The 21,640-nt window shown below is 38.3% G+C and overlaps 1 protein-coding gene across 2 annotated transcripts in view; it reads left to right on the plus strand.

The window, feature by feature from the left end:
• Nucleotides 1-2,191: 2,191 nt before the first annotated feature.
• Nucleotides 2,192-21,640, plus strand: part of WDHD1 (WD repeat and HMG-box DNA binding protein 1) — a 66,875-nt gene continuing 47,426 nt past the window's right edge. Inside the window, exons 1-7 of one of the 2 annotated variants that reach the window (XM_025919629.2) lie at nucleotides 2,192-2,313; nucleotides 2,530-2,622; nucleotides 12,013-12,124; nucleotides 18,571-18,722; nucleotides 19,861-19,972; nucleotides 20,151-20,201; nucleotides 21,123-21,218. In XM_025919629.2, coding sequence (XP_025775414.1) covers nucleotides 2,546-2,622; nucleotides 12,013-12,124; nucleotides 18,571-18,722; nucleotides 19,861-19,972; nucleotides 20,151-20,201; nucleotides 21,123-21,218 — 600 coding nt within the window. In that variant the 5' untranslated portion in view covers nucleotides 2,192-2,313; nucleotides 2,530-2,545. Of the gene's footprint in view, nucleotides 2,314-2,529; nucleotides 2,623-12,012; nucleotides 12,125-18,570; nucleotides 18,723-19,468; nucleotides 19,711-19,860; nucleotides 19,973-20,150; nucleotides 20,202-21,122; nucleotides 21,219-21,640 lie in introns of those variants that run through there. The other variant, XM_086709698.1, reaches the window with a different exon arrangement.

The raw sequence follows: 21,640 nt of genomic DNA on the forward strand, positions 1-21,640 counted from the left end.
AAATAAATCCATTTGGAAAATTTTAACAGCCAGATCAGTGACAGCTACAATGGATTTTTTAAAAAAGCTATGTTATCCTAAATAACCAAACAATTTTGCAAACATTTAAGTTACATGCATTTCATTACTACACTAATACATGTTTGAATGTCAGTTTCCATTAACAAGACCATGAACTCATTGACATTAAAATTTGCAGGCTTTTGAACGAGAAATGGGACTTGTGAAAATATTATACTCGCAAAAGAATACATCTTTTAATGTTTGAAAACTATTTTAAAAATTTTGCTTAATGATTTAAACAAAAATAAATTCCAATTTGAATAAAAACATTAAGTACCCACCCACGCACCCTGTTAATAACACCAGACATTAGTAACAATTAGTTTTATACATCCATGAGTATCTCCTATATACTATAACAATCAATGGAAGTAATGTCTCCATTTTAGAGATGAGGAATATGACATTCAGAAAAAGTAAAGCATATTCAAGGTCATACAATGAGTAACTGACAGAGTGAAAATTAAAACCTACAGTTGTTTAACTCTAAGGCCCAAGTTCTTGTCAAACGTGAAATTTGTAAAGGAAATTTTTCTTTAACGTATGAATCACAGGGCCTGATTGCTAAGACAGAGTGAAGGGAGAGAAGTACAGACACCATTCAGAGTTTAAAGTTACATGGTGTTATAGATATCATAGTTAGGTCATTTTATACCTATAACTGTTGGTCCAATTTATAGATTCTTCTTAGCCTGAGGTCTGAATATTACTACCTTGAAATCTCATCATGATATACTCAGTATAGAGACAAATATTATCAGAGTTCATCTTTAATCCCATAGTTTATCCAGTTATATTCACTTGGATAAAAAAATTACAAATCAGTCTATGTTAAAACTAACAAATGATATCCAAATAAAATTAAGTCACTCAGAAAGAATCATCTCAGGTATCTTTTGCTGTTGCGGGAAATCAACAATAGGTTGGCTATTTTCCCATAAATCCCAAGTTCATTTTTGGCTCATCATTCTTCCTCTTCATTCATATACCAAACTTAAGTATCTAGGAAGCCTACTGGGAGCGCTAGTACTCAAAACAACTCTTCACACAATGCCAAGACCTTAAGAACAATAGCAAGTTTGTGTAACTGTGCAACTTTTCACAATGGGACTAGATTAAAAAACAATGGGGAAATCTCTATAACAAAAAAAGTCTCATTTATGTCATAAACTAGTGTCCGATGGAGACTACAAGGTGGGTACCACAAAAATATGCAATTGTGAAGGTATTCAACAGAGACTGTTCCACCAACATGGGGACACAATCTAAACCATAAACTTAATGGCCAAGACCCTTCGCGCAGACTGCAAGCAGCTAAGTATTCAACAATATATTTTAGTTCTGGCTCTTCTTTTAGATCTAAGTACTCACTCCAGTGAACTTCAGGTCGGGTCTAAACGGGGAAACCCAAGTTACTTTCTTCTTCTGGGATATATATATATATATATATATATATATATATATATATATGTAAAGAGTGCCCCCCAAATAAGCATTAATGTACAGGCCATACCTCCAGAGACTGAGAACTAAGATTAAAGTCTTCCCTTCTTTATCTCCATAGAAACGACAAGGTGAGGGCGCGAAGGATGCCAAAATGAAAGGTTTGGGAAGAGTCTTGCTCTCCCGGGGAGAAGATGCTCAAATACCTCATTCTTTAGCAGGGCCCCACGGAGGGGCTGGACAAGTTCAGGAACTCGGATATGGTTGCATGTTAGGAGAGCCTGGAAAGCGGTAGCAGACCCCAATCGACAAGGCCAGGCAGCAACCACCCTTCCCCCACTCACCTTTCAGAGCGCAGCTTAACTGGGGCTGTCCGAGTAACTGCCGCCATCACCATCGCCATCACTCTGGGTACTCGCTAAGGTGAAGGGAGGCCCAGTCACTCCTGCACCTCCTGTAGGTCCTATAAGGCGGATGCCTTTCTGCAAGCTGACACCCCTCGGCGCTGGGTTCTGGTCTCAGAGGATGCGGTCACCGCCTCCACCTGCTCCCAAGGCGCTGCCATCACTTCCGTGTTCGGCACCCTCCCTTTCTTCCTCACTCCCCCAAGCAACCGGCTTTTTCCTTTGCAGGCGGCGCGTAGCTGACGCCACCACCCGGCGACTTCGGTCTTGCTCTGCGCCGGGCGTGGGCGGTCGGGCGGGCCGGCGCAGGCGCAGTGGTAGCGAGCACGCCAGAGCGCGGGAAGCGGCCCGGCGCGGGCGTTTGTTCCACGCTTTTCCTCACCGGCGTAGCTCGGTTCTCTCGGTGAGTACCCCCTTGCGCTGCCAGTGGCCTTACAGCGCACCGAAGGGAAACGTGTCCCCTTCCCGGCTAATTGTCTGGCAGACCCTCTGCTCTGTCTTGTTTGTGCCACTCGGGTGGGGGGAAAGGGGGCCACCGGGAGACTAACTTCCCTGCTTCTTCAGCCACCGGCTTTTCCTCCCCTTTAAACTAATACTAGTTTTGATAAAACATTTTTAGGTGGGTAGAAGGAAAGATGCCTGCCACCCAGAAGCCGATGAGATTTGGACATACCGAGGGACACACAGATGTCTGTTTTGATGATTTGGGGAGGTAAGGTACTTTGAGAAACGAAAAAGAACGTTTGAGGTGTAAATATTACAGAATTTATTGTTCTGCGTCAGATAAGCAGCCTAAAATGACGCAACCAGACAGAAAAAAGACTGAAGTCTAAAATGGCACATGTATTTTCCTTAGGTTTATTGTTCGATTCGGGCCGTCCTTGTAGTTTTAGTATGTCTAAAAAGTTAACGAGTGTAAAATCTTACTTCCAGAGGAGTTGGAAAGATGTGAGCTTTCTCCCATATTTATCTTTTGTTCACTTGCCCTCTGCATCCCACGTGATTATTTTGTCAGATGGCTAGCTGCCTCTTTCTCAAATTCAGTGGCCCTTTCTGTCGTTTTGGTGTTGTGTCTTTCCTTGGCTTTTGTGATACTATTTCCTTTTTTTACTGTTTCTAACTTTTGACTTTTTTCCCCCCAGCTTACTTCCTTTGCTTAATTGATTGTGATCTTTTCCCAGGGTTATTCTGGTCTCTTTTTTATCTTTCTAAATCTCATTACTCTGCAGTACTATCCAGTTTCGTGGCTTCCACTGTTACTCCTATATTGATTGACTTATTGAAAAAATATTTGCGTGTCAACTCTGGTGGAGGCTAGAGATACAGTAGTACAAACAAGTCTCTTCATTGACCTTAGAGTCTTTTTAGATTGACCGACATTCTGCACAGATTAATCACCACAGTGAATGTACGTTTAGAATTATACTTAGCAATATTAAATGATAGGTATAATGATAAGCATATATGAAAGAATGTTGATACAGTTTGGAAGGTGGGGAAGGTTTCTCAGAAGAAGTGTTTCTTGAGATGAGATCTGAAGATTGAGTAGGTGTTAGGGAGTATAAAGAGATGGGGGGAGGCAGTGGGGTGGTGGTGTTGGCATTCCAGGCAGAGTGAACCCTGAAAAATTCCAGTGGGGTAGGGACCATGGTATGCTCAAAGGACAGAAAGAAAGCTAGTGATGCCAAAATGTAGAGTGTGATGCAGAGGTTGATGAGAGATGAAATCTGTGATGGTAAGCATTGGGCATCCTATCTAAGACCTTCTGGGCTTTATTGAGGAATCTTGTTTTCATTTTAAAAGCCATAGGAAGGTATTAAAAACTTGAAGCAGAGAGATGTGATCAGACTTTTTTTTTTTAGTGTTTGTTTATTTTTGAGAGAGAGACAGACAGAATGCGAGCAGGGGAGGGGCAGAGAGAGGGAGACACAGAACCCTAGGCAGGCTCCAGGCTCTGAGCTGTCAGCATAGAGCCCCACGCGGGGTTTGAACTCATGAACTGTGAGATCCTGACCTGAGCTGAAGTCGGACATTTAACCGACTGAGCCACCCAGGCATCCCCAGACTCTTGTTTTTGAGAAGTTATGTGGAAGATGAAGTGGAAAAGTAGAAGTGGATGCAGAAAGACTGAGGAGGTACCTGCATTAGTCTTGTGGAGTGTGATGGAAGCTTGGACTAGAGAAGACATGACATGGAAAAAGGAGGATGCATTCAGGAAATATTTGAAAGGTAGAATCAACAGGATAGATCAGACATTAATGATGAAGGAGATGGAGATGTGTGGGATCACATCTATGTCTCCGGGTGTTACATTTGGGGAGATGACAGTGCCATTCACAGATATCTGAAATGTTTGGAGAGGAGCTTATTTCAGAGGTAGAAGAAGAGTGGAGATTATGAGTTTACATTTGAACATTTGGAATATTTCTTTGAGATATTCAACTAGAGGTGTAGACAGATAAATGGGTCTAAAGCTAAGAAATGTGAGCTAGAAATAGAAATCTGTATCTTGCTGATGTCTCCTGGAGTTAAGGATTGAGGTCTTGACTGGAAATCTAGATGTGGAAGTTAATAAATAGATGTTTAATGCTATGAACTTGGGTGAAATCACCTAGAGAGGGAGTAAATGTAGTTGCGAAAAAAAGTTTAAGGGCTAAGCCCTCGGACACTACAAAATATTTAGAGATCCAATTAAAGAAGGAAGACCCAGCTAAGGAGACTTCAGACGGGCTGGCTAGAAAAGTAGAAAACAAGAGACAAGAATGATGTCTAGAAGCCAAATGAAGTAAGCATTTTAAGGAGGAGGAAATAATAAACGATGTCAAATGCTGCTGGTGGGTCAAGTTGAGGACTGAGAATTTACCATTAGATTTGGTAATATGGGTGATCTATTGTTACGGAGTGGTGAGAATGAAAACCTTGTTGCAGTGTATTCATAAAACTGGAAAGGGAGGAATTAGAGTTAGCGAGGATGGCACTCAAAGAGTAAGGGTAGTTGGATAGGGATGTGAGGTCAGGAAAGGTTTTTGTTTTAATGTTTATTATTTTTGAGAGAGAAAGAGAGAGAGAGCAAGCAGGGGAGGGGCAGAGAGAGAGGGAGACACAGAATTGGAAGGAGGCTCCAGGCTCTGAGCTGTCAGCACAGAGCCTGGCGCGGGGCTCAAATCCACAGACAGCGAGATTATGACCTGAGCTGAAGTCGGCCGCTTAACTGACTGAGCCACCCAGGCACCCTGGGAAGGTTTTTGTTTTAAAGTGAGAGATGCAGTATATGTATGAATGGCGATGATCCATATCCCAGGGAGGGATAAGTTGATGTTATGGTAGGAAGAGGGAGAATTGCAGGAGTGATGGCCTTGAGTAGGTAAGAGGGATTACAATATAGTGCACAAGGGAGAGAAAGTGGCCAAAGGTAGGAACTTTGTCAAATTCACAAGTGGAGGGAAGGAGCACCTAGGAGGCATAGTGAGAATATGAGGCTAATTTCTACAGACTGCTTCAGTTTTCTGAGTAAAATAGGAAGCAAAGTTTTTAGCTGAGAGTGGGGAGGCTGTGGGGGTTTGAAGAAAGAGGAGTAGATATGAGATAGATGATTAGAAAAGAAGGACCTAGGGGCGCCTGGGTGGCTCAGTCGGTTAAGCGTCTGACTTCAGCTCAGGTCATGATCTCACGGTTGGTGAGTTCAAGCCCCGCGTCAGCCTCTGTACTGACAGCTCAGAGCCTGGAGCCTGTTTCAGATTCTGTGTCTCCCTCTCTCTGACCCTCCCCCATTCATGCTCTATCTCTCTCTGTCTCAAAAATAAATAAACGTTAAAAAAAATTTAAAAAAAAGAAAAGAAGGACCTAGGGAAATATAGTTAGTTGGAATAGTGGGCAACACTAATGGTCTACTTTAGGTTAGCGATCATGAATTTAAAGTGATATCAGACAACCTAGTTATGTGTTTTTTGCTAGCCACGTTTAGCTGCAAATGTTACTTACCAATGGGCATAGAGTTGGATTTAACCACGGTTGGGGTTTTGTCAGGTAAGTATGACAAAGGGAGGGGGTTTGAGGATGATGCAAAGAAGTGATTTTAAGAACAGGTTGTGGAATCTAAGCCAGATTAGGAGGGATGTGAGAATTTGTGAGGGAGTGAGAGATAGTGAGAAGTTAGTTTCAATAGATTGTAGATCCTAATAGAAGTAAAAAATGGTTGAAGTTAAGATATTAAGGGTACAGGTAAAAAGATAAGTGATTAGGATGATTGAAATTGAAATTATGAAGAATTTGCAATATTGGTAAAGACAAAATCTACTGTATGACAATGAGAGTCTGAGATGAAGTGAAGGACAAGACTTAGTATAAGAAGGCTTCGTGTATATGGATATTACAAATACTAAGAATTATGATAGGAATAGTGTTGTTCAGAGCACCTGGGTGGCTCAGTGGGTTAAGCATCCAGCTCTCAGGTCATGATCTCACAGTTAGGAGATAGAGCCCCGAGTCAGGCTCTGAGCTGCTAGTGTGGAGCTTGCTTGGGATTTTCTCTATCTCTCTCTCTCTACCCCTCCCCTGCTCATTCTCTCTCTCTCTCTCTCTCTCTCTCTCTCTCTCAAAATTCACAAATAAACATTTTTTTTTAAAAGGCATAGTGTTGTTAGGGAATGACAATGAACCTTGTGCTAAAAATCCTTAGGGAATATGGGAGATTTCTCTTTAGGAATTTGTAGGTGGTCTCAAAGCAGTTTTTTGCCCCTCCCCCCTTTTTAAAGAGAGTGGGGTGTAGCAATAGAATGGAAGTGGTAATGAAATGGAACGAAGGCCCACTGACAGGCCCCAAAGGAACGTAGAAGAGAAATCAACCACCTTTAAAAATTTCTTTTAACGTTTATTTATTATTGAGAGAGAGAGAGAGCATGAGCATGGTAGGGGCAGACACAGAATCTGAAGCAAGCTCCAGGCTCTGAGCTGTCAGCACAGAGCCTGATGCGGGGCTTGAACTCACAAACTGCAAGATCATGACCTGAGCTGAAGTTGGACACTTAACCGACTGAGCCTCCCAGGCACCCCAGAAATCAACCACCTTTTAAGAGGATTGAAGAGGAATCTGTGTTCTCAGAAGTGTTCAGGAAAAAAGCTGAGGATAGTCTGGTGCCTAACCATGAATTTCATGAGGCACAATGGAAGGGTTTGGGAGAGGTGGTCAGATTAGGAAAAGAACATTGCTCAGTGAGGATGGAGAATCTAGATGGTGAGAAATGCCTTGATAATCGTTGGCTTCTTGTAGTTATGTCACAAAGAGGATAAAGACATGATATAATTAGTCCTTATACTCAGAAACTTACAGTGGTTTTCTTATCATCTAAACCGGGACACCTTTGGGAATGGGGAGAAGGATTTCAAAAGAATTAAAATTATAATTTTTAAAATTATTTATTGATTAGCAAATTATTCTGTTTTGATAGAGCTATAACATTTCTGTTCAAAAAGTGTTTTGGGCACCTAGGTGGCTCAGTTGGTTAAGCATCTGATTTCCTGATTTCGGCTCAGGTCATGATCTCCCGGTTGTGAGATTAAGCCCCCAGTTAGGCTCTGTGCTGAGCATGGAGCCTGTCTGAGGTTCTCTCTCTCTCTCTCTCTCTCTCTCTCTCTCCCTCCCTCTCTCTCCCTCTCTCTCCCTCTCTCTCCCTCTCTCTCCCTCTCTCTCCCTCTCTCTCCCTCTCCCTCCCTCTCCCTCCCTCTCCCTCCCTCTCCCTCCCTCTCCCTCCCTCTCCCACTGCCCCTCTCCCTTGCTTTCATGCTCACTCACGTGCTCTCTCTCTCTCTAAAATAAACAAAACAACAACACAAAAACCTGTTTTAAAATATTTTTCCTAAAGACGTATTTATGATATTAAAACATTTAAAAAATTTACATTGATTTTCTAAATATTAAACATATAAACATTTACATAAGTAGAATATTCTTGGTACATACTCATCTACTTTAGTCAGTTCTTTTAACCTGTCTCTAACATGGCATTTTTCTGAAAAATATATTTTTTTCAATATAGTCTTATTTTTATTTTTATTTTTCTTATAAAATTGGCTGCAGTCATCCTCAGAGTTGCATTTATGCTGAGACCTTGAAGTGAGATGAGTTAACTCTTTTTTTAAGACCATAATATTTTTTCTTCTTTTTTTTTATGCTTATTTATTTGTTTTTGAGAGAGAGCCCCAGCACAGGGGCAGAAAGAGAGAATCCCAAGCAGGCTCCATCCCATGAACTGTGAGATCATGACCTGAGCTGAAATCAAGAGCCAGACGCTTAACCGACTCAGCCACCCAAGTGCCCTAGGGTCATAATATTTTTCAGTATAAGAAAATAACTTTCTTTAGGTTCTCACATACCTGGTAAGCTCAGAAAATTCTACTAACTGGAAGACTCTTCAATTTTTAAAAATCTATTTTAATTGAAATGGGTAAATCTTTTACTTTCAGTATTTTTATGGGTTCTGTCTTTTTACCTTCATTCAGAGTACCCTTTTTCAATAGTAAGTTCTTCAATATTTTTTACTTTTTATTTTTTTATATTTTATATATGTATTTTTTTTTCTTTAATTCATCAAGTAAGTTTTCTGGTTTCTTTGAATGTTTCACAAATTTTAAGCCTACTCAGTTTCATTTTATTTTGGCACAGAATATAAATTTATATAGTTAAAAAGAGGGGTTCCCTCAGAAGATTCTTACAAGTCAAGATATTCCAGAGTACAATGAGAGAATTTCAAAATGATATCATTCACTCTTTCAGCTTTTAATGTACAAGTTGTTCAATTCTTAATTTGCTTTTGTAGGGATATATTTTAGTGTCTTCTTGTCCATAAGCTTTGTTTTCATTAACTGCCTTTCACCAAAAGCTTCAAAGGCTTGAGTCGAATGCTTCAAGATCGTTAACTGATTTTGAACAAAATGCAACTAAGACTTAGGGAACGTGTTTCCAGTAGTGGTGGTGGTGGTGGTGGTGGTGATGATGATGATGATAGTAACACCATCATTATAGGACACTTAGGTTTTATAAAGTCACTCTTCAAAGACTCATATATTTTAAAAATCTAATTGATGGGCAGGAGAGAAACCATCTCATGCAATGCTGAAGTATTTTTGTGTATCTAATATCAGTTTGTTTTGAAAATTTTGTTCAGTCATTGTGGGTATAAACTAAATTATCTCAAAATTCAACTACTGTGGCTTCTGTTTTGATTCATACATTTTTATAGTTCATTTGGTTATGAATTATAGTTTCAATTCCAAGTACATTTGTGTTTCATAGATTTCTTAATTTAGTAAGTGCATTGTTTTTACCACAGTGCTGTGCTCTACCAAAATGGGTATTACTGTGAAAATTAAGAATTTTATCTTTAGCATTAAACTTTGCAAATGTTAGAATTCCCAATAGTGTTAGATGTTTTACTTCCACAGAATAAACTTTCAGAAGCTTTACTTTGTTTCTGTGAACTGGAGAGAAAACTAAACCATTATTGGAATCAATCTGACTGATTTTCTATTTAAACGTTGTAATGACATTGTAATAAAACCAGTATCATTTAACTGTTTGAAAAGTTCTTTTAAAAAAAAAAGGTTTTTTTTTAACATTTATTCATTTTTGAGAGTGAGAGACAGAGCATGAGCGGGGGAGGGTCAGAGAGAGAGGGAGACACAGAGTCCAAAGCAGGCTCCAGGCTCTGAGCTGTCAGTACAGAGCCTGATGTGGGGGCTCGAACTCACGGACCGCGAGATCATGACCTGAGCTGAAGTTGTACGCTTAACCGACTGAGCCACCCAGGCGCGCCGAAAAGTTCTCTTACTAATGGTGACTGCATATTAACAGCTATAACTTTACTCCCTACTTGCACTAGAAAAAATGAAAAATGAACAAAATTAATTTAGAACCACTGTTGTTTGTTCTAGTTCTAGTACAATAGCCTAGCCACATGTGGCTATTTAGATTTGAATTAATTAAAGTTAACTAAATTTAACATTCAGGTCCTCAAGTCACACTAGCCACATTTGAAACCACATTTTAATTGCTCAGGAGCCAAACAATTTCCATCCTCTCAGCAAGTTCTATTGGACAGTACTTAATTATTATGAAAAGTCATGCCTGACAAGATGCCAACTCACTTTCTGCAGCTGCAGAAACATGGTTTTCAGGAAGTTTCAAGATAACTACTAGCTTACAAAGTAGATGCTCAAGTTTCTTCAGGAGTTCTGTGTCTTCTGTCTTTCCTGTGTTTGGTATTATCACAACAGCCTCTGTAACAAATGTCCACTAACATTTTGTTCATGTTAACATTTTTATTATCAGCTTCTTGAGAAGCAGAAATTTAGTGTTTAATATTTTGTTAAACGTGTACTTGATATCTTTTTTTTTTAGTTTGTTGCTACTGAAAGGTGTTTTATTAAAAGGCATAATCAATAATAAAATGAATGTTTTATTCCTATAGTAAGTGACAAAAACAGTGTCAGAAGAATATTCAGACTACTCTAAAAGTTCTTCAGGGGACTGTTGAGCTATTTTTTGCATATATTTCTCATTAATTCCACCACATTTCACTCTAATATTCTAATGGTACCACCAACTGACACCTGCAACTTTCTACATCTCCTTTGCTGCCTAGCTGGTTGCACCAAATAGTTAGTAGGGGCAGCAATATGAAATACTTATCCCATCACCATTGAAGACTGAAAGAAATCGTTCTCTCTAGGGCCTCCTGACTGTTTTCACTTTGGTTTTAATCAAAGTGAACCAACTGTTAACACCTGTTGTCTGTGAAGGGTGGTATTATGTTGCATAAAGAAAGGATTGGAATGGGGAGATGGGTTGTCACTGGTTGCCTTTCAGATTTACCTATGTGATAAAGTGAGAACTCTGTTCGTTGTACATGTTACACTACTAAACAAGACCATGGCAGAAGCTGGAAGTGCAAAGAAGAGGTCTGTCAAACCCACCCAACAAATTTGGATGCATGTAATACTAATATATTTTTTTTAAGATACTACATTTTATTTATTTTTTAAAGTTTATACATTTCCTCGGTAATCTCTACACCCAACATGGGGCTCTAATGCTCAGCCCCGAGATCAAGAGTCACATGCTCTTCTGAGTCAGCCAGGTGTGCTGATACTAATATGTTTTAAAGTGAAAAATCGAGGACAGATTACAAACTAGCAGGATGCATAAATCAGGAAAGTCCTGGGCAAACAGACTAACGGTCCTCCTATTTACTTCCTATAGAAGGGAGTCCAAGCTCCTTACTCTGGCATTAAGATCATTGTGAATAGGATGACCCCCAATCTACATTTTTTTTTCTCAATTTCCTGTACTGTCTGCTAAGTAAACTCCCTATTCTTTACTAACATCGTGTTTTTGTTCATGTGGTTTCCTCTGTTTGGAGCTGCTCTTTTCACCAATCTCAGCATATCTAATTCTACTTGCCCTACTTGCCCTTTGACTTCCCAGTGTCTTCTTTCTTTTGAATCCCTCTGATTTTCCAGGTGGGAATTAATCCTTTTCTTCTGAACCTCTATAGTTCTTTATATGGCTTCTCTTTGCCATTGACCATGTTATTTTTGTGTTTTGTTTCCTTTTGTATGTGTCACAACACCTACAGATAGGACACACACCAAATGAATAAAGCACCAGGAAACAAGAGGTTTAAAACAAGATTTGAGTGTTACAGCCATTTGAATAATCAGCTTTGGATAATTGAGTTCTTGTATCCGTCCACTTACTCATTTTACAAACATTTATCAAGGCTTCTATTTGTCAGAGATTGCTTTGTGCCAGGGGCACAATGGTGAGCAAGGTTGACTTAGTCCCTGTTGTTAGATTACACACTCATCTTTCTTACATTATTACAAAGAATTTTATGCCAGGGAGGAACTGTAGGGAACATTAAATTCACCCTTCATTTTATAGAATAGGAGATTAGCAGTCCTCGTTATTGAAGTTTAGGTATGTAAAATAAGAAAACATTGATTAACACCTTGATTTTATTGGAAAAAAAGATAAAGTAGTATTCTAAAAAAATTAATAAGGCTGAAACTGGGTGACCTTTTAATGACTGTGTTTCCTCCACAGCTGTATTGTGACTTGTGGAAGTGATGGTGATGTGAGGATTTGGGAAGATTTGGATGATGATGATCCTAAATCTATTAACGTTGGAGAAAAGGCATATTCATGTGCTTTGAAGGTATTGAAAACAGTTACAGCTAACAATGAGAAATGATACTGCTGTGTGATTTTTATGCAAGGGTGAAGAATATTTTTGTTGAAGTTTTTAATGTAGAGGTATTTTTTGTTTCTCTTATGAAATAGTAATATTCAAATATGTATAATGCCATAAATTTTTACAGGTAAAACCTAAATCTGAATGGCTTTAAAATCTGAATGGTTTAGGGTTCCTGGGTGGCTCAGTCCATTAATCATCTGACTTCAGCATAGGTCATGATATCAACGTTTGTGAGTTTGAACTCCACATCGGGCTCTGTGCTGACAGCTCAGAGCCTGGAGCCTGCTTCAGATTCTGTGTCTCCCTCTCTCTGCTTCTCCCCCACTTGCGTTCTCTCTTTTCAAAAATAAATAAATATTTAAAATTTTTTAAATCTGGATGTTTTATTAAAGATGATTAATGTGTTAATGGTAAACCAGTTAAAATATATGCAAGAAATTATATGTTTTCTTTTGAGATTTAAATGTTCCCTTTTCTCTTTGAGAGAAAACTCCATGGCATTTTCAGGTTTTTAGTTCACTAATTTAGATAACTTGAAGAATCACACTAGAAAAGAGGAATATTCTAGCTTTTCAAGATATTTATGTGTTTCATGTTTCTGACGTTTTATGTAAGGTAAGTCTGGAAATGAGATGTAGGTCATTTGGAGAATGGAGACATGTTTTTCAGAAGGACTTGGCTATCTAAATATTTAAAAACGACTAAACTTTTAATTTGTGATGAATTTTAAGTTGAGTGTATTGTATTTGGGTAGAAAAAAATCTTTTCACAGAAATACATATTTTCAAACTCAGGCTCATTAAAGTAAATTAATGAGATGGTCTTTATTTTATTATTTTTTTAATGTTTATTTAAAGAGAGAGAAACAGTGCAAACGGGACGGGCAGAGAGAAAGGAGACACAGAATCTGAAGCAGGCTCCAGGCTCTGAGCTGTCAGCACAGAGCCTGACGTGGGGCTCGAACTCATGAACCGTGAGATTGTGACCTGAGCCAAAGTCAGATGTGATGCTTAACTGACTGAGCCACCCAGGCACCCCTGAATGAGATGGTCTTTAGATATTAGATATTCTTTTTTAAATGGTCACATATAAGAGAAAATATATTCCCAGAAGGAAAAATACAAAAGACTAACATACATTAGATACAAGTTAAATCTCACTAATAAGCAAAGAAGTACAAATTAAACAACTGGAATTTTTTTTTTCCATTAGATTGGCAAGGATGAAAAATATCACTAATTCCAACAATAGTGAGGATTTGGAGAAGTATTTATAAATGAAAAAGACTCACTTGTGGTTTTCTGTTACACTCACACTACTACCATGCTCCTAACACCTCAACCACTGGATGTGTGGATTTTTCCCCCACACCAAACAAATTTCTGTAATATTAGCTGGGTGTCCTATAGTTCAGTTCAATTCTGACACTAGCACAGAGTTAGCACAGACCTCACAGGTTAGGGGCTCAGTGCCACAAGACTGCTCCCCACTTTAGATACAAGTTGAAAGTAGTAAATCCCCAGCTTACCCACAGCATCTGTCCTACTTGGCTGCAAATCAGAGGTTCCCATGCCGCCCCCCCCCCCCCCCCCCCCCCCGAAAATGAAATGGTTTCAGTCATTTGCTACAAATAGCTCACAGAATTCAGGCGGAAACACTGGTACCAGTTCATTATATAATGAAGTATAGATAAAGGTACAGGTAAACAGGCAGATGAAGAGATACATAGTATGAGGTCTGGGAGGGTATTTTTTCCCCATGGAGTTGGGGTCTGAACATCCTCCTGGTACGTGAATATATTCACCAACCTGGAAACTCCTTGAACCTCATGCTATTGGGATTTTTATGAAGGCTTCGTTACATTGACATGGTTGTTTATTAATTCCATTTCTAGCTCTTCTCCCTTTCCTGGATGAAGTGGGGTAGGGCTAAAAGTTCCAAGCCTCTAATTTTGATTTTTTTTTTTAATGTTTATTTATTTTTGAGAGGCCGGGGAGGGGCAGAGACAGACACAGAATCCAAAGCAGGCTCCAGGCTCTGCGCTGTCAGCATACAGCCTGATGTGGGGCTTGAACTCACAAACTGTGGGTTCATGACCTGAGCTGAAGTTGGATACCCAACCAACTGAGCCACCCAGGTGCCCCATGGTTTGATTTTTCTAATCATGAGCCCTCATTCTGAAGTTATCCAGGAGTCTGCCAAGAATTGCCTCCTTAGGACAAAAGACATTTCTATCACCGATGAAATTCCAAGAGATTTAAGAGCTTTGTGTCAGGAACCAGGGTCAAAGACCAAATATTAGAACAAAAGCTGTTCCTAGTAGTCTTATCACTTAGGAAGTTTCAAGGGTTTTAGAACTCTGCCAGGAATGGGAGGTAAAGGCTAATATCTATTTTCTATTATTTTACAGTATTGCACAACAGTTGCTGGAAGTGTAACTGGGGAGCTTTTTAAAAAGTAAATTGATACCATACATCAAACTTAGAATGCACATAGTCATTTCTGGCTATTTACCCTGAGGAAATACGTACTTTCATATTTATGTGGACAAGGATATATTAGTAAAACTACTTTTTATAATAGCAAAAATTAGCACCAGTTGTTCTTCAAAAGAGAATTTGTTTTGTAAATTGGTAGAGCCCTGTAATGTAATACTATGCAGATACAAAAAAAAAATGAGGGTGTGGCTATATATCTATCAGCAAAGATGTTTACAGTGAGTTGAAAAATTAAAAAGTTGCACAGCAGCCTGTATTGTATAGTCTTATGTTTGTTAAAATAAAGGATACACAGACATATATATACTTGAAATTTGCATATGTGTGTAAGAAAGTTAGAAAGATTTAACTCAAAATGTTAACAGAGATTACTTCATAAGAGTAGGGAAACTCACTCTTTGCCCAGAACACTTTCATGTTGTTATTTTTCTTCTAGAGTAAGTATGCACTACATTTATATATGAAGACTGTAAAGAAGGAAAAAAAGTGGTCTTGTAGTAGTTTCCTAGGGAAGCTGGAACAAATTGTCAAACCCTTGGTGGCTTAAAACAACAGAAAATTATTGTCTCATGGTTCAGAAGGCAAGAAGCCTGAAACCAAGGTGTTGGCACGGTTAGCTCCTTTAGAGGCTCTGAGGGAGTCTGTTCTATGCCTCTCTCCTAGCTTCTGGTCGTTGTCAGTAATCCTCAGTGTTGCTTGGTTGGAAGAAACATCGATCTGTGCCTCCCATGTTCCCATTGCCTTTTTCTCTGTGTCTTTGTGTCTCAAATCTCCTCTCCTTTTTCTTATAAGGACACCAATCATTGGATTTACATCCTTAATTTACTATATCGGCCAAAGATGCTCTTTCCAAATAAGATCACATTCACAGGTACCTAGGTTTAGGATTTAGGCATGCCTTTCGGGGGTCATTATTCAGTCCACTAGAAATCTGATAATCTGCGCTAAAATGTTTTCTTTGGCTTTAGAAATAAAGGTGATGGTACTTCATTGAAATGACATTACCAAATAACCATGTAAAGTTGACAGCTTTACAACACATTTTATTTAAAACATAATTGTTTATGGTTTTGGAGTCAGTGGTACAGGAAAGTACAGTTAGATGTTTTATTGGATAACAAAATGGAGAAAATATCACTCTAAAATAGTGAAACTGAAATTAATCAATTGGTTAAGTAATAGTTAACGTCTGCATGGTATTTTACGTTGTCAAGGCCTTTTAACAAAGTTATAGAGAAGTATGTGGAATTACCTCTGTTTTATTCATGGGAAAGTCAAAGCTCTGAGGAAGGTCAAATGACACAGTTGGTAAGAAACACCGTGGACTAGAGCTCAAGTCAGCTGGTGCTGGGATCCATTCCTGTCAGTCCACCAGGGAGAAGAGTGATCTGACCAGAGCCCTGATCTTTTGGGTGTTTTCTTTTTTTCAATTTTACTAGTTGACAAAGTACTGATAGTGATTTGATTTCTCAGTAGATTGGTTGGAAATTGATTTCAAAACAAGTCCTTTGTTCAGGTCTCCTGGGTGAGGAAGTATAGATATACTTTAATATTTTCATATGAATAGAGGGCTAGTTAATGTGTTATTTAAAAATTACCGAAATTGTTTATTAGAGCTGAGGGTGCTTCGTTGATTTTACTGAGAGATCTGTCTGTCAAGTAAAGCACAGCCAGGTTGCATAATTCCTGTATATGCACACAGATAGTGGGTGTTTCTGCAGTTTTGACAAAGAATATGTAGCATCATCAGTGTTGTCTTGAGTTGGTTATAGTTTTTCCTTGATTCTCTTGTTTTCACATTAAATTATTGTTAGCGTCAACATTATAGATGTAGTCTTTTGTGGATTGTTTAATTACATCCAGTAGTTACAATGTAGGCATAAACAGTACTTTTTACCAGTTTTCCAGTATTTGAAGATAAGTATATATTGTAGTTCAAATCTGAATCATCTGTACTGTTACTTGAACAGATGTATACATCTTCCCAAATTTTTCTGTATAGTAACATGTCACTGTATTACTAAGTTCTTTTTCCACTGGAGTGAGAGCAGGTGCTATAGATAGACAGAGGGTCTTACATGTTCAAATATGGCTGAGATCTGTTGCTATAGGATATTCATTAACAAACTTGAGTATTTGATTTTTTTGGCAGTTACCATTTAATCTAAATTAATAAATTGACCATATGATTTATCAGAGCCCCTCCTAGAGAAGTAATAAAATTAAGTTTCCAGGGCAGATACTTTACCTTTTATGATTCTTAGCTAAAATCTCTGCAAAGCAATGGTCTCTGCTGATCATTTTCATATCCTAAAGTTTTCCATTTATTTAGTGTTCTTAATTTTTAAATTTAATTTTATTATTTGATGTTTATTATTAGAGTGCATGTGGGAGCACAGGAGGGCAGAGGGAGAAGAAGAGAGAGAATCTTTTTTTTTTTTTTTTTGAGAGAGAGAATGAGAGAGAGAGAGAGAGAGTGAGTGTGCATGAGCTGGGGAAGAACAGGGAGAGAGGAGGAGGGCGAGAATTCCAAGCAGGCTCTGCACTATCTGCACAGAGCCCAACTTGGGGCTTGAACTGCTAACCATGAGATCGTGACCTGAGCCAAAATCAAGAGTCAAACACTCAACTGACTGAGCCACCCAGGCACCCTGGAAGAGAGAGAATCTTAAGCAGGCTCCATGCCCAGTATGGAGCCCAATGTGGGGCTCATTCTCACCACCATGAGATCATGACCTGAGCCAAAATCAAGAGTCAGATGCTTAACTAAGTGAGCCACCCAGCCACCCCTAATTTAATTTTATTATTTAAAAAAATTATTTATATTTTTAACTCCAGTATAATTAACGTATAGTGTTATATTAGTTTCAGGTGTATGATATAGTAATTCAACAATTCTATACATTATTCGTTGCTCATCATTCTAAGTATACTCTGTTTAGGATCCTCCTACTCCACCATCTTTCTGTCTAGTGTTTTAAGGGGCACCTGGACAACTTGGTTGAGTGTCCGACTCTTAATTTCCGTTCAGGTCATGATCTTGCAGTTCGTGGGATCAAGCCCCATGTTGGGCTCTGTTGGCAGCGTGGAGCCTGCTTGGGACACTCTGTCCCTCTGTCTCTACCCCTTTCCCACTTGCGTTCTGTCTCTCTCTCTCTCTCTCTCTCAAAATAAATAAACATTAACAAAAACCACCTTTCTGGGGCACCTGGGTGACTCAGCCTGTTAAACATCTGACTTCGGTTCTAGTCATGACATTGCAGTTCATGAGTTCGAGCCCCGCAATGGGGTCTGTGCTGACAGCTCAGAGCCTGGAGCCTGCTTTGGATTCTGTCTCCCTTTCTCCGCCCCTCTTCTGCTCATGCTCTCTGTCTGTCTCTTTCTCTCTCTGTCAAAAATAAATAAACATTAAAAAAAAATAAAAAAGCCCCAAGAACCACCTTTAAAAAAAGAAAATCCAGAGGCTAAAAATTTGGCTGGTGAAGGGGGAATTAAATTATATAAAGATGGTAAATAAATTTTTCTTGCTAATAGACATTCAGGAAAGTTGTATACTGAGTGATGATTTTTCTCTTGACATTAACTACATTTATAAGATTTTTTTTTTTAACGTTTTTTATTTATTTTTGAGACAGAGCGAGACAGAGCATGAACGGGGGAGGGGCAGAGAGAGAGGGAGACACAGAATCAGAAGCAGGCTCCAGGCTCTGAGCCATTAGCCCAGAGCCCCACGCGGGGCTCGAACTCACGGACCGCGAGATCGTGACCTGAGCTGAAGTCGGCCGCTTAACCGACTGAGCCACCCAGGCGCCCCTATAAGATTTTTTAAATAGGATTGTTAAGTGTGAAGAGACTCTCAATTGATTTGGATTTTTTTTTTTTGTAATATTTCTTTTATTTTTCTTTTAGAATGGGAAATTGGTCACTGCAGTATCTAACAATACTATTCAAGTCCACACATTTCCTGAAGGAGTTCCAGATGGTATATTGACTCGCTTTACCACAAATGCAAACCATGTGGTCTTTAATGGAGATGGTGTAAAAATTGCTGCCGGATCTAGGTGAGGCTCTTTGATACCAGAAAAGGAAGTAATACTAGAACAGAATGGTCATGTGTTGGTTTCAGGGTAGCATTTTCAGGACTTTGCCCTTTTTTTGTTGTTGTTAATTTTTATATTCAAGTGTTCAGTAAAGGTTTTTGAGGACAACCTACTCTTTGTGAATTGAGATACATTGCTTTGCAGACAACCTGTTCAGTAAATGCTGAAACAGATTAGGGAAACATAGTTTGATACAAAATTTCAAAAATCATTAGGGTAGAATGTGGACTGTACTGTAGGATTTTTGTTGTTTCTCTTGATGCTTATTTGTCACAGGAAAAAAAAAACAATTAAATTACTGAGGTGGAGTAAAAGGCATAGTACTTTTAAATATGGTTGAGGAGTGCCTGGGTGGCTTAGTTGGTTAAGCATCTGACTCTTGATTTTGGTTCAGGTCATGATCTCACGGTTTGTGGGTTCAAGGCCTGCATGAGGCTCTATGCTGACAATGCGGAGCCTGTTTGAGATTCTTTCTCTCTCTCTCTCTGCCTCTTTCCCGCTCTTGCTCTTTCCTTCTCTCTCAAAATAAATGGATAAACTTTTAAAAAATAAATATTATTGAGACTTTAAAAAATGGTCGTGACTTTAATTAATTGGTAAATAATAGAAGCTTAAGATGTAACTGAGGAAGTCACTTAGGAAGTATTTCTATTTTTAATTTTTTTAAATTTTTATTATTTTTTAACGTTTTTATTTAATTTTGAGAGACAGGGAAAGAGAGTGCAAGCAGGAGAGGGGCAGAGAGAGAGGGAAGCAGAGGATCTGAAGTGGGCTCTGAGCTGACAGCAGAGAGCCTGACCAGGGGTCAAACTCAACGAACTGTGAGATCGTGACCTGAGTGGAAATCAGACACTTAATGACAGCCATCCAGGAGCCCCAGAAAGTATTTGTATTTTAATGGGAAATCTTGAATCGTGTTTATGGTATTTTTACAGAGCAAAATTAAAAGGTAAGTCCTTAAATTTTGATGCCAAATTTTACAAATTGCTATAAAAAAATTACGGCATTTATTCTTGAAATATTTGAGTCAGGTTTTAGGAGAGGCTTTGTATTGACATTTATATTAATGCCTGTTATACATTACTCTTACTGTTCACAGTGATTTTCTAGTCAAAGTTGTGGATGTGATGGATTGCAGCCAACAGAAAACATTTCGAGGACATGATGCCCCTATTTTAAGTCTTTCTTTTGATCCTAAGGACATCTTTCTGGTAATCATTTTTTCCCCTTTGTTTGTTTGTTTGTTTTTCTTCAGTAGGTTTAAAATTATAAGAGAATTAGAATATTTCACACAGTTGATAAAAAGGCTGTTTGATTTATCAGTTGAACCAGTTTCCATATAGTATTATGGTTGTAACTATAGAGAAATTTATTGTTTTATTTCTGCAGGCATCAGCTAGTTGTGATGGATCTGTCAAAGTGTGGCAAATTTCAGATCAGGTAAACTTCTCAACTTGAATTTAAAACTTTTTGCTCATTTCTGTCATAAATGGGGTGTTACATATCATTGGGCTAAATTAATTTTTTTTCTTTTTAGTTTTTTTCTTTTGAGTAGCATTGAATACTGTTTCTGTGATCAAATCCTATGATAATCTAATGCAAAAGTGTGTTGAAGACTAATTGCTTTTGTACCCAATCACAAGGGAAGCAATAGATTTATATTTCATTTTTAGGTTTTATAAATCAGTGGGGAAAATTCAGTCAATGTATATTTACAAATGAACTACCATGTGTAGGGACCTTGATGTTGGGGATACAAAAACAAAGACATTGGCCACACTTTAGTTGGAGAATCACATAAACGACTTATTCTAACCAACCTGTTAAAAGTTTTGAAGGAGATATCAAGAAAGTGCTCTCTAGATTGGCACAGGGAACAATTAATTCTTCCTGAGGCATTCTAGAGATCATGTGGCTGATGAGAAAAATATCCCCCCACAGGTATGCCTCCTCAATAGGCACAGTTTCTTCCCCTCATGTTTGAACTGTTCAGAAGGGTTGACTTTGACACCTTAACATTTTCTAGGAGATCTCTTAAATTTATTTTTGTAGACACTTTAATATTTTAATGTATTGGGGTTTTTGTGTGTGTGTGTGTGTGTACATTTATTCAGAGTATATTGTTCGCTTATTCTACACAGGAAATACTCTAATTTAATTATTTAAGACTTTTGCTCTTTATACCTGTGAATTACTTAAAGTAATTTAGTAATTTCATCATAATTAGATGAAAGTGAATTCAGTTGCTTTTCTCTTAGCCATATATCAGTTTGAAGAAATCACCTAGAAATTTATTCTATTCTGCATATCTTTTTGGAAGAAATTTAGTAAAGAGAAATAAATTTCTTTTTTAAAAATCAGACATGTGCTATTAGTTGGCCACTGCTACAAAAATGCAATGATGTGATAAATGCAAAATCAATCTGCAGACTTGCTTGGCAGCCAAAAGGTGGGAAGGTAAGTGACTCTTATTTTTCAACCTTTGTTTTTGTTATTTCTTCTAGTTCTTGTCAACTTTGAATGTGAGAATAGTAGAATTAGTTTTTTAAGTTTTAGCTATTTTATGTAGGTTATAAGTTTTAGTGCCCCAAGCCAACTAATTAATTCTGAAATGTTTTAAGAAATGTTTTAACTTCATAAAGGTTTTTTCTGAAGAGTACATTTTGAATGAATTAATGTCATATTCTTCTTTACATTGTATTTAATGGAACAACTCTGGAAACAGTCTTGTTATGTCTGCTCTTTCTACTACCATTTCACATTTTGGAGGTAGTAACTGATGGTAGAAAGATAGGACCTGCTTGAAGAGAGGAAAGAGAATGAAATGCTTGAATATAAGGAGATCTTAAGAAATCAATGGAGGGAAAAATATTACTAAT

This window comes from Puma concolor, chromosome B3 (assembly GCF_028749965.1).
Source record: "Puma concolor isolate L17-30 chromosome B3, mPumCon1.1.hap2, whole genome shotgun sequence".
NCBI lineage: Eukaryota > Metazoa > Chordata > Mammalia > Carnivora > Felidae > Puma > Puma concolor.